This window comes from Castanea sativa, chromosome 8 (genome assembly GCF_040712315.1).
Source record: "Castanea sativa cultivar Marrone di Chiusa Pesio chromosome 8, ASM4071231v1".
Classification (NCBI taxonomy): domain Eukaryota; kingdom Viridiplantae; phylum Streptophyta; class Magnoliopsida; order Fagales; family Fagaceae; genus Castanea; species Castanea sativa.
Genome location: NC_134020.1, coordinates 49,234,407 through 49,249,345, shown reverse-complemented (window position 1 = coordinate 49,249,345; position 14,939 = coordinate 49,234,407). Strand labels below are relative to the sequence as shown.

At 35.4% G+C, this 14,939-nt stretch overlaps 2 protein-coding genes across 3 annotated transcripts; one reads left to right on the top strand and one right to left on the bottom strand.

The window, feature by feature from the left end:
* Positions 1–4,218: 4,218 nt before the first annotated feature.
* On the top strand, positions 4,219–6,721 carry LOC142606483 (nuclear pore complex protein NUP214-like). Its single transcript, XM_075777823.1, has 3 exons — positions 4,219–4,485; positions 4,777–5,503; positions 6,336–6,721. Exons 1-3 carry the CDS (start codon positions 4,228–4,230, stop codon positions 6,719–6,721), a joined length of 1,371 nt encoding a protein of 456 aa, XP_075633938.1. The 5' UTR covers positions 4,219–4,227.
* Positions 6,722–8,134: 1,413 nt separating this feature from the next.
* Positions 8,135–13,204, bottom strand: LOC142605707 (RGS1-HXK1-interacting protein 1). Of its 2 annotated transcripts, XR_012839107.1 has the most exons (9): positions 12,927–13,195; positions 12,751–12,817; positions 12,531–12,608; positions 11,578–11,630; positions 11,124–11,260; positions 10,975–11,039; positions 9,444–9,529; positions 8,607–8,665; positions 8,314–8,492 (listed from the first exon to the last, which is right to left on the bottom strand). XR_012839107.1 is itself a non-coding variant. In XM_075777142.1 (8 exons), exons 1-8 carry the CDS (start codon positions 13,140–13,142, stop codon positions 8,403–8,405), a joined length of 765 nt encoding a protein of 254 aa, XP_075633257.1. In that variant the 5' UTR covers positions 13,143–13,204; the 3' UTR covers positions 8,135–8,402. The 2 variants fall into 2 exon arrangements, 1 of the variants encoding a protein (XP_075633257.1); XM_075777142.1 differs by lacking the exon at positions 9,444–9,529 and having other exon boundaries at positions 8,135–8,492; positions 12,927–13,204.
* Between the last annotated feature and the right edge of the window lie 1,735 nt (positions 13,205–14,939).

Below are 14,939 nucleotides of genomic sequence, written 5' to 3'. Positions count from 1 at the left end.
TTACTTCATATCATTTTCAGCAAGTTATGCCCTTTCAAGCAATTTTTTGCTCTCCTTCTTCATTAGATCGGCTAAAATGTTAAACTCCTTTACATTCTTCTCTGCTTTAACAAACTGTGCCTGCATATGTATTCATAGCCCACCAATTAGTTAACCATAGACATATTTTAGTTAATGGTGGTATAGTAGGTACACCAAGTTATCGCTGCGAACCCCAAGATATTATTAATATTATTACAGCGAAGAATAAACAAAAAGGGGGAAATGAATCCAAAGAAGGGAAAATGTATTAAAAGTTTAGAAGAATACAATCCTTAATAATGAAATACATGAAGCCTAAGACCAGGGTTCTGAGTACTAAACCAAGTTGCAATTGCAGATTATGTGGGTAGATACTGAAGCAGTTATCTATAGTATTCATAGGCGAAGGAAGCATCTATTTAAGGATCGATTTAGATCAGATTTATGAGGCAGCAGTAGTATATGCAACTAATTTGAAAGAACATGATAAAAGTTATCTATCCTTTAAAAAGAAAAAGAAAAAAAGTTGTGTAGACTGATCAAGAGTTCATTATTCAAAAAGACATGCAAGGAACCAGACATCACCTGAATAATGCACTTACACACATGACACATGTACGTAGGAGGTTCAACAATCCAATAATCAACAAACTAACAATACAGCTGATTACATTTTAGCTTAAAGCCTCTAACTTCATAAAGTACAAATATAAAAGAGAGTGAATTGTGAAAGTGAAAAATGGGCTGGGAAGCACGGGTGCGGCGTTTGGGCTGCCGCACCCGCGTCTGACGCGGTTCGACGCGGGGACGCGCAGGCGACGCCGCTGCCTGCGCGTCTGTGCCGCGTCGGGCATTAAAAAAATACTTTTTTCGGCGCAATTCAAGCCGATTCGGGCCGACGCGCGCGAAATCGGGCCGATTCGCGTCGATTCAGCCCGAATCGGTACGTATCGGGCGCAAACCGATACCGGCGAAATCGGCCAATACTGGCCGAAATTCAAAAAAAAAAAAGTATTTCTCTTCAGCTAGGCTCTCTCTCATTCTCTGTATTCTAGTTATTATTTACTATTGCTCTTAAATTTGGTATATATTTATATAATGTGAAAAAAGTATGCTTAGCAATATATTAAAAATATAAATAAAAATATTTTTAATAATTTTTTAATCGCCGCACCCGCACCCTACTTTTTCAAAAATTGTTGAGTCCCGCACCCGCACCCGAATCCCGAAACGCACCCGTGCTTCATAGAAAATGGGTAAAGAGGAAAGTTAGTCAGTGAAGTGACCTATAAAGTATGGAGTTCTATTGACAAAACTTTGCCTATTCAACTTTCAGTTAAACATAAAACCCAAAAAAAAAAAAAAAAAACAAACAAACAAACAAACAGAGGCATATATATATTGCTAATTTGGCTTGGTTCTTGTTCTTGTTCTTGCTCCTCCGGCCAAAACCAAATCTTTTCGATTGGGTTTTTTCTTAAACACTCTGTTTGCTTATGATGCTTTGTTGTTGTTCTTATTCTTGCTCTTTAAGAGAGCAAATACTGCCTTTCCTACGCGATTACGATAGGCTTCAATCCTTCGCCGTCATCCTCATCTACATTCAGGTTTCATTTTCTCGGTATCCAAACACTTTTTTTGTTTTTATTTACGGTTTCTTTGTTGATGAATTGGATATTTTGATTTTTGATAATGTTCAAAAAAAAAAAAAAAAAAAAAAACAGATAGGGTGCACGTTGATTGGATCTCTGGGAGCATTGTACAACGGGGTTTTGCTGATTAATCTGGGGATAGCGTTGTTCGCATTGGTGGCCATAGAAAGTCGCAATCAGAAACTTTTGTGTACCTATGCTGTTCTTCTCTTCTGTGCTCTCCCTCTGGATATTTCTTGGTTCATCCTCTTCATTCACGATATATGATCTCTTCTGTTCTTCTCTTCCATTTTCACTACATTATTCATTCCTGTTTATATACATATTGTTCACTCTTGTAATCTTAGGTGGTGAAAATGGTCGAATAGCCCAAATTATTGGCTTTTGAAACTCAAGTTTGCCATGTAACTCAATAGCCATAAAAAAATAGTCATCAAGTTACATAATAAACTTGATGTCTATTTTATATGAAACTTAAGTTATAAGGCAATCTCGAACTTGTGTAACTCAAGTTACAAAATAATGGTACATAACTAATTATTTCATAAAGAATAGTAGAACACCAATAATTTTTACTAAAGATAGTATTTATTATACGCATTCAATCTGTGCAATTTCAGATTTGGTTTCTTTAAAAAGAAGGGGAAAAAGTAATAATTAATGGTACTTGGCATAAAATTAGAATAGGTTAGCTTATTCTTTGTTGAGCTTCAACTTTGATTTTTTGCTTTTTGTTGCTCACATGCAATCGTTATAAAGGGGCTTCAAAAGGGTCATACTTAGAGCAACCACATCAGCTCGTTTAAAAGATTCCGTCTATTTTACACAAAAAACCTACTTTTAAGATTTTACACATTTACTTTTACAAAACACCCACATCAGTTCATCTATCCTACCACTTCTATTAATTAAATAATAATTTCCTCACTTTTTTTTATTATTTCTCTCCAATTCCTATACGCGCGCCTCTCTTCATTTCTGATTAATTTCTCTCTCTCTCTCTCTCTCTCTCTCTCTCTCTCTCTCTCTCTCTCTCTTTACCCAGATCAACTCTCCCTCCCGATCAACTCTCTGATCTGCCCCGATCTGCTCCGAGCACCGATCCACTCTGATACACTCTGATCCAGTCGCTTCAAGCACCGATCCACTCCGATACGCTCCGATCCAGTCACTCCGAGCACCGATCCGAGTTCCGATCCACTCCGATACGCTCTGATCCACTTGCTCCGAGCTCCGAGCTCCAATCTACTCTCCCTAGCTCTGATCCGAGCTCCGATCTACTCTCCCTAGCTCCGATCAGATCCGGTCCAAGCTCCGGCTGCTCTGATCCACGCTCCGATCAAGCGCCGATCTATGTTTGTGTATTTATGTTTTTTTTTTTTTTGAGCAAGTGTCTGTGTTGATTTTCTGTGTGGATGTGTTTGTGTGTGGGTGTGTTTGTGTGCATCTGAGGAAAAAGAAGAGGATGAGGAGTTGAGTTTTAGCTGGGTTGGTTGAGCACGAAAAGGAGAGAGAAAAAAAGGAGCGAACGGAAATAATAAAATAATGGTTTAAACGAGCTACAGTGACCATGTTAATATACACGGTTACTGTAGCTCGGGGATGGGTTTACAAAATTTTAAACATTTTTAAACCCACTGATGTGGGTGTTTTTTTGCTCAAAATGTGTAAAATTGGTAGTTATGTTTATTTTAGAAGTTTTTACATGAGCTGGTGTGGATGCTCTTACATTGAAAAATAGCAAAAAGCTAATAAAAATATGGAGTTTAGAAAGAAAGTGGCTTGACTTCGTTATAAAATAATACCTTAATGGGTACGCAAGGGCACCCATTAAATCAACCCTTAATTATTTAGGGACTTAGGTAAAGTTTCTTAGGTGTTGTTGTACCTTAGGTTCATTAATTGAATTCATCCACATGTTTGTATTGGCCAATATAACTAAGTAATTTTATCTTCTCAAAGAACAATTAAATTCAACCATGTAAATGTTTGAATTTAACTAGGGAGACAAGGTATAGCAACTAAGATAATCTTCTTTAGTTTTACTCAATTATTTATTATTATATCTATGGAGAAACATCATTGTCCTCGTCATCATCATCAAACTGCTATATTAACCCGTCATATATGCCAATGCTTTGAAAAGATAGTCAGTTTATTCATACTCTATTTACAAAATTTTGCATGTTTGGACACGTCTTCTAGGTTCTGTCTATTACATAAGCAATCTTTGACATAGCTGTGGGCCTGTGGCCCCTCAAAAAATTAATATTTGATTTCATTGTGTAAGCATTCACTCATGCAGCAGCACGTGGTTGTTCTACTGTCTACATCTTCACATGTTGGCACAAAACCTAGTTGCAAAATAATTTTATAATCCTAGTAGTCTGTGTTTAAATGTACCATTATGTGTGTGTGACTCTGAGTGTTTGTTACATTTTGATTAAGTGATGTTAATGGCTATACTGATCTCTCAATTTTATGTGTATGCAGGAACATTTCTTCTGAGGGTTATGAGATATTCGTTATCTTTTCATTAAAACTCACTCTGGCAATGCAAATCATTGGGTTTACTGTAAGGTTGTCGTCCTCATTGTTATGGATTCAGATTTACAGGTTGGGGGTTTCATATGTAGACACTACAGGTTCTAGAGAAGCAGATTATGATTTAAGAAATAGTTTTCTGAGTCCTGCAACTCCTGCTGTAGTTAGACAACCCTCAAATTCTGATTACATTTTGGGAGGCTCTATCTATGATCCTGCTTATTACTCGTCCCTCTTTGAAGGTCAAGAAAATAGATGTTCACATGGGGTAGGGTATTCTTCACTTGCACGTAAACAAATACCAATTCGAGTTTTCTTGGCTTTCATGTGTTTGTTTTGGACTTTTTTGGTTAAAATTTTATTTACTCATTGTATTTGTGCGTACATGCATACTTGTATTTGTATAAAATTTGGATATAGCTGGTGCTTTGAATTTGTATTAGACAATAGAATAGGGTAGAACTATTTAAAAAAAATTACAGGAAAAGTAAAACAAGTCACTATATGATCAGCTTCCCCTTCTTTAATTGCCTCTTCCTCTGGTTCCTCTTCCTTGCAGGCTCCTAAAACATCGGTGCCCTTATCTACTCCAATATCCGAGTCTCCTAAAACAGAGCTTCAACCTCCTATGGCCAAATCTAGTTTGAAAACAGATAAGGCTGCTAGTAAACAAGTATCATCTCTGCAGTCTGAGCCTCCCAAAGGTGAAATTGAATCCAAGCTTGAACCTTCAGTAACAACTGACCCTACAATTGAAATTTCAACCCGTCTGACATCTGGAAGCCAGCCCAGTTTCGGTAACATGGCAAAACCTGCACCTAATGTGACATTGAATGCTCAACCAGCACAGCCATCTACTGCACGTGTTCTATTCCCAACACCACTCCCAACTTCTGGGAGGACAACTGGAGAAAAGAATGGAAGTTTGGATGTTGCAGAAACAGAAGAGGATGAGATGGAGGAGGAGGCTCCTGAGACAAGTAACACAGCAAAATTTAGTTTGGGAAGCCTTGGTGCATTTGGTATTGGCTCAACCCCTACTGCAACTGCTCCAAAATCAAATCCATTTGGTGGTCCATTTGGTAATGCAGCATCAAGTCCGATGAGCTCAGCTTTTGACATAACGGTTCCTAGCGGACAGCTGTTTCGTCCTGCATCTTTTAGCTTCCAGCTTCCCCAGTCTTCACAACCATCTCAACCAACAAATTCGAGTGCATTCTCTGGTGGTTTCAGTACTGGAACAACAGCTCAAGCTCCAACTCAAACTGGGTTTAGCATTGGATCAGGCAGTGCCGGCTCAAGGCCTAGGCTAATTAGGCCGCCCCACAACCAAAAAAAAAAAAAAATTCCCTACTAAAAAAAAGGCCACTTTTTCATTTGTAAAGGACCAAAATTTTATAAAAATATAATATTTTTTAAATAATTAGTATTTTTTTAAGTGATGTTAAAGATACCACAAATTTTATTATATGTTTAAGTTTAAATTTAACAAACATGTCACCGATTACATAAAAAATTAATTCAAACACAAATAAATTAAGTTATTGAATTTCATCAATTACAGTCATTATCACATTATATTGTGAATATTTTACAATATTTTTAGTATTTTTCTTTTTCATTTCTAACAAGGCTTCCAAAATAGGAAACCAATAGAAATTAAAACCAATTGAAACCCTAAAATGTTTCAAAAAAATTATTACAAATGTGATAGATCATCAATGATAACTAATCTCTTCTAATAGTTTGAGATCTTAATTTTTGTAAACTAATATCCTACAAACCCAAGCACCAAATAATATTTATCTATTTCTTTCTCTTAAAAAGAATATATAAATTAAAATTTATGTTACAACTGTACTTAACTATTCATAGTTATATATCCAAGTTAAAATAAGTTTCTTTTTTAAAAAAAATAATATGTTTTCTAGTTCTTTTTGTTTAAATTTATAGTTCAATGATATTCCATCCTCTATATAAAATTAACTTTAGTTTAATTATTATTATTCATCAATTTCTATATTTACATCAAATTAATCTTGATTTAATTAGTATTATATATATATTTATTTAATTAATGTTTCATATAAAAATGTCTCGTATAAAATTTCCGCTTAGCCCCAAATTTTGGTGGGCCGGCCCTGGGATCAGGACAGCAAGCACTGGGATCCATTCTTGGGTCTTTTGGACAATCAAGACAGATTGGTACTGGTCTACCAGGCACAGGTTTTGGATCTCCCAGTGGTTTTGGTGGTGGTGGTGGCTTCACTGGCACTAGTTCACCTGGTGGGTTTTCAAGTGCTGCTACTGGTGGTGGGTTTGCTGGTGTGGCTTCAGGGGTTGCTGGATTTGCAAGGGTAGCTTCAGCTGGTGGGTCTGGGGGATTTTCTGGTGGTGGATTTGGGGCTTTCAACAGCCAAATAGTAAGTGTTTTTTCTGCTTTCAGTGGAAGCACAGGAGGAACTGGAAAACCTACCGAGCTCTTCACACAGATTAGAAAATAGTTTTATTGGGTTGTGGCTAAAAACTCATAGGAAGCTTAATTTGATCGCAAAAGTCTCATTCCAATGAAGGCAGTTACTTGACAACCACCTAAAAGTGGTAAATGATAGATTCACTGGATCATTGGCTGTTCATCTTATCATGATATGTGTCATAAAATTCCGAGTGATGTACATTGATATGTGTACTTGTTTTGCTATTGTCACAGTTATTGGGATTTGGTTTGTAGAGAAAAAGATCGTAATGTAGATGATATAACGTAATTAAGGTGCTCATCATATAGCAAAGGCTTCTGGCCCTAAGTTGGGTATGCGTAAGAGCATTCGCACTGCCATATGTTGGCAAATTTTACCATTTTTGCACAAAAATCAAGCTTCATCCAACCTTGTAAAAACCAATTATTGTAAAAAAAATTTGCAACAGTGCTACAATGCAATTCTACAGAATTATACAGTAGCTCAATTCTTAAAATAAAAAAAATATTTTATTCACTTACTTCATCAATTCCTCTCTCACCGGGTTTTTGGGTTTCGAGTTTTTATTTTTATTGAGATATATTATTTTATTGTGTTAAAATATTATTTTAATATATTGTGTTGTAAAATAAAATTTAAGATGTTGAGAGTATTGTATAATTAGTAAAGTAACTTTTTGAAATAGTAAAATAAAATGGGATAGAATTTTAAGACGTGAGTGCTCTTTAGAATGTGTATGAGTATGAACCTGCATTTGCTAGGGAGCGGAGTATCTCGAATGTGTGGAGTGAGTTTCGTAAGGTAGCCATGCAGGTGCTAAACTTCATACCCAGGACAAAAGCCTTTTTAAGCAGCGTCTCTACAAAATTCAGTCCAGATTCTTTTTTATTCTTAGTTTCCTCAACTATTTCCTAATCTATCCCAAGCAATTGACTAATCCTGTAAGTGCAGTCTCTTGTCTCACACATTTGATGAATGAGATTGACAAATTTTATGAATGAATGACTTGATCTGCTCCACTCAAAGAACTCCAACTAGAGTGAATAGCATAAAGAATTACTATTACGCACTCATGCACAACACCTCCCTCTTACGAAAAAAGGAAATCTCATGTACAGGACCCATTCATAGAACCACCTTCTATGTGATGGAAGGACAATGCACAAGTACACACAATAATTTCTCCCATTTCTCAATGTTTTTGTACTACTGCTACTGAAGGTGGGAAGGATTGTGTCCTATTAGGCACATGCAAACCAATGCCCTTAGACAAATTAATGTATCCGACTCCATTTCCCATGAATCTTAACGTCGTCAAAGGGATTTCAAAGTTTCGTGACTTGCACTATTCCTTGACACAGATCAGAAGTCAGCAGCCGTTATAATCTCAAAGAAGTATTCAGTTGATGCCTGCCAACTGAAATGATTATACTGGGAGAGGGAGAAGGGTAGTGACAAATTATCAAGCAGAATTATCTGCTGGTGTTTGTGTTCAACAATATAAAGTAACCAAAAAGTATAACAAACTAAGCCAACTGAAACCAAAATCGATTTTAACTATCAGAACTACGAATGTCAGAAAATGAAAGTCCCAACATCCTCCCTTATTACACATCTGCTTTCCTTTTGCATTGCAGGGGTTGAAAGAAGAAGGGAAAAAAAAATAAGGAGCGGGAGGCAAGGTTCATCAAGATATTCTTCTTATTAATCACACAGGAACCCCCAAATCAGAAATCTTCATTATCCGTTTGTTTATTGCAGTCCTCTGCCGCTTCAGATGTGCTGTCATAGTAGCCACCTGGTTTTGAAGGGGGCAACAATTTCATTATGACAACTAATCATGATGTAATATAAATGTGTAAAAGTATTAGGAGAAAAATGACAGCATATATGAGGACAATGTTTGACTTGCCTCTGCTCGAAGTTTCAAAGCCTCCCTACCAGGGATTTCTCGCAGCCCATCCATCAAGTCTAAAACAAAATGTAATAACAAAATAAGTACACCACGTAGGATACAAGGAGTTCAAGGAATAAAAAGATTAAAGACAAAAGAAGTTTTCTATTAGGTTTTACTTTTAAGGGGAGGCCTAATTTGAATACTCCATGTTTCTTGGAATTAGGCAGCCACTGCTTTGGAACCTTGCACTTTCTTAAGTTTCAAGCATTGTCTTTAATTTTAATAAGCTTTACTATCAGCTATAGTTATGGCCCATGGGTCCTATCATGAGTCGATTATTGCTTTCTTTCTTTCTCTCTTATTTACTTTAGTTATGAGACACAACCAGACCAAAACAATGCCATTAACAATATCAATCAATCCATAAAAGAAAATGCAAAAGTTACTACACATTTTACCACAAAATGTTTACAAACAAATGTGGCAATGAATGTGATTGCTAGAATTCAACATAATAAATGAATGTTGGAGACACATTAGTTTGTACTCATCCATAAAACCTTAACTCAACGTTCCATCACTTGGAAACCCAAAAGCTCCTAAGCTTTCACTGATGATCTCGGACTGTCTTGTAATGGACAAATCCCAAAATCTAAAGCCACTATTAGCCAACCTATATTGAGCACAGCAAAACCTGAACTCTGAATAATAAGCCATCCTACATCAGCACCTTCAGCTAGTGCATTAAATATAAAACAAGTGAACATTATACACCACATATTCCCAACATCAAGACACCCCCCCCCCCCCCCTCCTCTCTCTAAAGAAACAGAAAAGGACAAGCAAAATCACCTAGAAAGAGAGGAAAAGAGGAACCAGTTAAAAAATGGTGATGAACCACTTTGCTCTCCTTTTGCACCATCTCACTCGCTACCTAGCTGAAGAAGATCACACGATAAATAAAAATCATTATCAAACAGCAATGTACTTGAACAGAATTTTTAGGTTTTTATTATTATCTTTTCTTTCCAAGATTTTTAAACATCTAAAAGTGGAAACTTACAAGGTCACAGTAAGAAAAAAGAACCTCTTCTGTCTTACTCATGGAAAGTTATTCTGTATTTTCCACTTTCGAACCATGTATAAATCCTTCTTTTCAGTAACTAAGAACATGATATGGTGAAACCAGAAAGTTTTTTTAATAGGTAAGTCACACATGCACCCTCACCCTTCACCCATTCTTATTGGCGCAAGACAGAAGCCTTATTGGATTACAATACCAATTTTGATGTATGATCTTTAGGAATTCAACACTAAGTGTCCGTTTGGCAAATATTATTTTTGCTAACTTATTTTACTATTCAGCTTATTTTTGCTACTATTTATGAGTCCCACTGCACTTTTTGGTACTATTCATGGGTTCCACTGTACTATTTTAACTAACTTTTACTTTTATCCACAATATTTTCAGCAAAAAGTTTTTAGTTTCAGCAAAATAAACAGATCCTAAACAGACTCTAAATTAGATTTCTTGATGAGATCTTGAAGGATTCTTGAATATTAGATGTTTAAGGGTTTAGGTAGATTTAGGTTATAAAAGGATTGGATCTTGAATGTGTTTCATGACTATTTGGTAAAAACAGTGAATAGAGTGAAAAATGAGTTTAGATAGGAGAAGGAAATCACACCCTCAAAACTTACATAAAGTGTTGGAGTTTTAGAAAAATCAATCTCACTATTTCTTCCTTTTATTGAATACATAAAAACTCCTTTTTAATAGGCTATTTTCATTGTTACTCCTAGAGAGGTTAGGACTCCTAATTAACTTTTCCCTTGAAAGACAAGGACTCCCAATAATAAAGAAGCTTAATTAAGAACTTCTAAATTAAATAGAAAATGAACTTATAACATAAAATAAGTTTCATGGACTTTTGGTAAAGCCAAGGATAGCCCATTCTAGAAATTCTGGAATTTACCAATTTGTCCTTATTCTAGTAAACTAAATTAAATCTGATCAAGAAACTTTCTAACATAAAGAAACTTAATAGTAAGACTCAATAAAAACTAAAGTAGTCTGTTAAAGGTGCCAAGAAAACCCCCACATCAAAACTAGACCACAATTCTCGAATCTTTTGATATTTAATCTTACTTTTCCTTTAACTTTTAACTGTTTGCATCACTTATGGGAGAAGATTCAGTGTCATTTGAGCTAAAGCTCATTGGTGTAAATTTATCAAAAGCAAACCTTGAATAGGCTACAGACCAGACCACAACACAAATTACAGCCAAGCTAAAGAAGAATGCCTGATGATGGTCCTACCACCTCATTAACCATAAAACAAAATGGAGGGGGAAAGGAAACAAGAAAGTCAAGAATGCATACCTGCAGCTTTAGTTTCAACCTTGTAGACTGATTTCGCAAGGCGTTGAATTTGACTTCCAGCACCCCTACACATATTACTTGGTGTCATCAGATGCAATAGAAACAAAAATAGCCATGTACTTATTTAAGGGTACTTAAATCACTTCTACCTGAGCTCAGTATAGCCATATTTCATATCCTTTTCAGCAAGTTCTGCCCTTTCAAGCAATTTTTTGCTCTCCTTCTTCATTAGATCAACTGAAATATTAAAATCCTTTACATTCTTCTCCGCTTTAACAAACTGTGCCTGCATATGCATTCATAGCCCACCAATTAGTTAACCATAGACATACTTTAGTTAATGCTGGTATAGTAGGTATACCAAGTTATTGCTGCAAACAAGGGATAAACAAAAAGGGGGGAAAGAATCTAAAGAAAGGAAAATGTATCAAAATTTTAGTAGAATACAATCCTTAATATTGAAATACATGAAGCCTAGGACCAGGGTTCTGAGTACTAAACCAAGTTGCAGTTGCAGATTATGTGGGAAGATTCAGAAACAGTTATCTAGAATATTCATAGGCAAAGGAAGCATCCATTCAAATTTAGAAGACAGAAAGATACCTCCTCACTTTGTAGTCGACCAAATGTATGACGAAGCAAGAACCTTCTCGGGCCTGCAAACAAGACAAAACTCTTAAGGATCAATTTAGATAAGATTTACAAGGCAACAGTAGTCTATGTAACTAATTTAAAGTACATAATAAAAGTTCTCTACCCTTCAAAAAAGGAAAAAAGTTATCTAGACTGATCAAGAGTTTGTTATTCAAGAAGACATGCAAGGAACCAGAAATCACCTGAATAATGCACTTACATGCATGTACATAGGAGGTTCAACAATCCAATAATCAACAAACTAACAATACAGCTGATTACGTTTTAGCTTAAATCTCTAACTTCATAAAGTATAAATATAACGGGGACGGAACAAGGGAAAAGTGCCAAAAGATATAACCACGTTTTAGTCTAAATGAATGCACTAGAATCCGTTTAGCATAAAATTACAAGAGTGAGGATTTTAAAAAAGACCTTATTGGATTGGTTGTCGCTTGTCAGCCATGAGGAAACTTTCTTTATTCTCTATTGTTGATTTTTTAGATTTATGTAACTTTTGTAACTGATTGTTTACCCCAGTATATTTCCTATATACTTGGGTGACTCGTTTTTCTCGATTTATACAATTGTATTACTTATCAAAAAAGAGACCCCATTAAAAAGTGTAAATTAGGCAGGAAAAGTGTTCAGTAGAATCTGGCAGTTGCTTGTATAATTTCTCTGGTTTTGAAAGCCCAAACATCAGTTTTAATTATAGAAGTGGAATTATCAACCCCACTAATAATTCAACATCCCTCCCTAACCTTATTATGTTTGTTTAAATAGAGTACAATAAAGATGTTATTTCCTTGCATGACGTTATTTCCTTTATTTATAAAAGCTTCCAGATTACTTATCAAAAAAAAAAATAAAGATGAATGAATGAAAGTAGTAGTAAATAGTTGATTGTACGTAGTAGCTACCTGGAAGAAGAATGAAAGCAGAGGTTAAGGCAAGCCCAGCAGCCTCAGCTGGGTGTTCCCTCACACGCATTACCTCATCTGAAATCATCATCATCATCATCATCATCATTCATCAAGTGTTGTTAGTCTTAGTTTAGTTAGATCAGATGGCCCAAATAAAATAAAAACCCATTAATAAAAAGACCCAAATACTGATTATAGTTTAGAGAGTTGAGTTGACCTTTAATTTTGGAGATGAAAGCATCTTCATAGCTTCTGTATTGAGATAAAGCATGTGGTACAAAGTCCTGAAACACCATTGATGACCCATATTATTATTATTATTATTATTTCAAATTGTTTGGCTCAAAAGAGAGTGAATTGTGAAAGTAAAATATGGGTAAAGAGTGAAGTGACCTGTAAGGTACGGAGATGAGTGGAAGAGTTGTGTTGGAGAGAACGAGTGGATTCGATCACAGTGCGTTGCAGATCCTCTGCCATTGATGCTATTGATGTTGAAGAAGAAGATGATGATGATAAAGCTTCCATCTTTTGCTGCTGCTCTGAAGAATCTGATACTGATACTGGTGCTGAAGCCGAAGCTTCTTCACCACTCGACGCCGTCTCTGCCATTTCTTCTTCTTCTCTTTTGGTTTTGCTTTGCTTTGTTTTGTTCTGTTTTTTTTTTTTTTGCTCTGTTTGGTTATCATATTTGAGCCTCTACTATAGTATAAGCCCATCAAATGTCCACATTGAGCCCATATTTTTGGAATTTGGGCTTTAGACAAGCCCAAGTAGGAACCATGTAGTCTATTAGGGAGAAACCTTAAATATTAAGGCTTTTACAATGTGCTATTATTTAAGTGTATTGGTCTAGACCATGAAACATCTAAACCCAACCCAACCCGTCTCAACCCATTCCATGTGAGTGGGATTGCATTGGGTTGGGCCAACCCATGCCCATCCCTATTTATGTCTTTTACTTAATTACAATTTAAACTTTTTTTTTGGTACAATGAAAATTATTACAATATTGGATTAAATGAATATGGTTCCAAGGCCTACTTACCCAAGTCTGCGTGGGAGCGTGTGAAAAAAAGATTGAATAGTGTACTCAACCAATGCATCCACTCATTCCATTAAAAAAAATAAGTATAATCTTAATGGGACAAGTATCTCCCTCCCTAGTCCAAACGAGTGATAAGAAAAAGCCCGAGCTTCTATAAATAGGTTATCTCCCATATGACAATGGGGGAGAAAAATTAGAGAGAAAGATAGAGTGTGAAGTGTAAATCTCAACTTGTAACTACTTTCATCGGTTAACCCTCCTTCTTTGTAGATTTTTTCCCCATTATCTTTAAATTAATTGTAACAATCATTGCTGCTATTTTTTAGTATTTTTTACTCACACATAACTGACAAGTAACATGGTTTTAAATCGAGCTTGCACCAAAAAAACTTCCTCAAATAATAAAAAAAGTAGTAATTATTATGAGTGGATACCATAAGTTTTAAAATTTAAATCCTATTATAATTTTTTTTTAAATCAAACGAACGAGTAATATTGACAACTTTGCTTATTCTCTAATCTTCTATTCAACTTTCAATTTATAGAATTTTGATAACTATGGTTCAAAATTACCTCTAAATTTCATTCTACATCATCCAGATAAAAACTAGCAAAAAAGTCTTTGCACTAGATTAGCACCCCTACTTTCATGATATCTCAAAACATTATGTTCCTACTTACTACACCTTTTTATTACTGTATATAATTGCACCAACTAGTCACTACCCATATGAGTTAAGAAAAGTGCAATAAGGAGCATAATAAGATCTTTGTCTGGTGTAGATAAAAAATCGGGGACGGTGTATCATCACTTGAAGAAACTAGTCATGAATGCTCTCATAAAAAATAAAAAGTAAAAGTCATTAATGCCATTTGTTTCTTCAGTCTTCGCATGCATCATGTGACTGTACACTTTTATTGTTTTTTTGGCCAACTTAATATCACCGTGCACTTGATGGTATTGATTCGAAGGTCAAGTTACGAGTATATGCTCAATTGCTCCTATTATTAGTAATATACTTGATCTTTGTAAATTCTTTTTGAAATGTAATTTTAGTTGGATTAGGAGATTCTGCAATACTGCTATCCATGTGGCTGCAAAGTATGCAATTAGATTTTGTTGAGCATTTTGTTTCAATATGTATAGTCTTCTTGTAGTAATTGTTGCGTTGACAGCCATTGTTTTGCTTGATGAATGATAAAGTTGTTGTTTAGCAAAAAAGAGTATATGCTCAATCTCTTTAGCTAACAAGACAGTATATGCTCTTTTGCTTTCCAATTCAAAAACTCACCGGTGTAACCATGTGTATCACTTTCATACCTAATGGTCAGAGTTAAGTTAATTACCATTCTTTGCATCA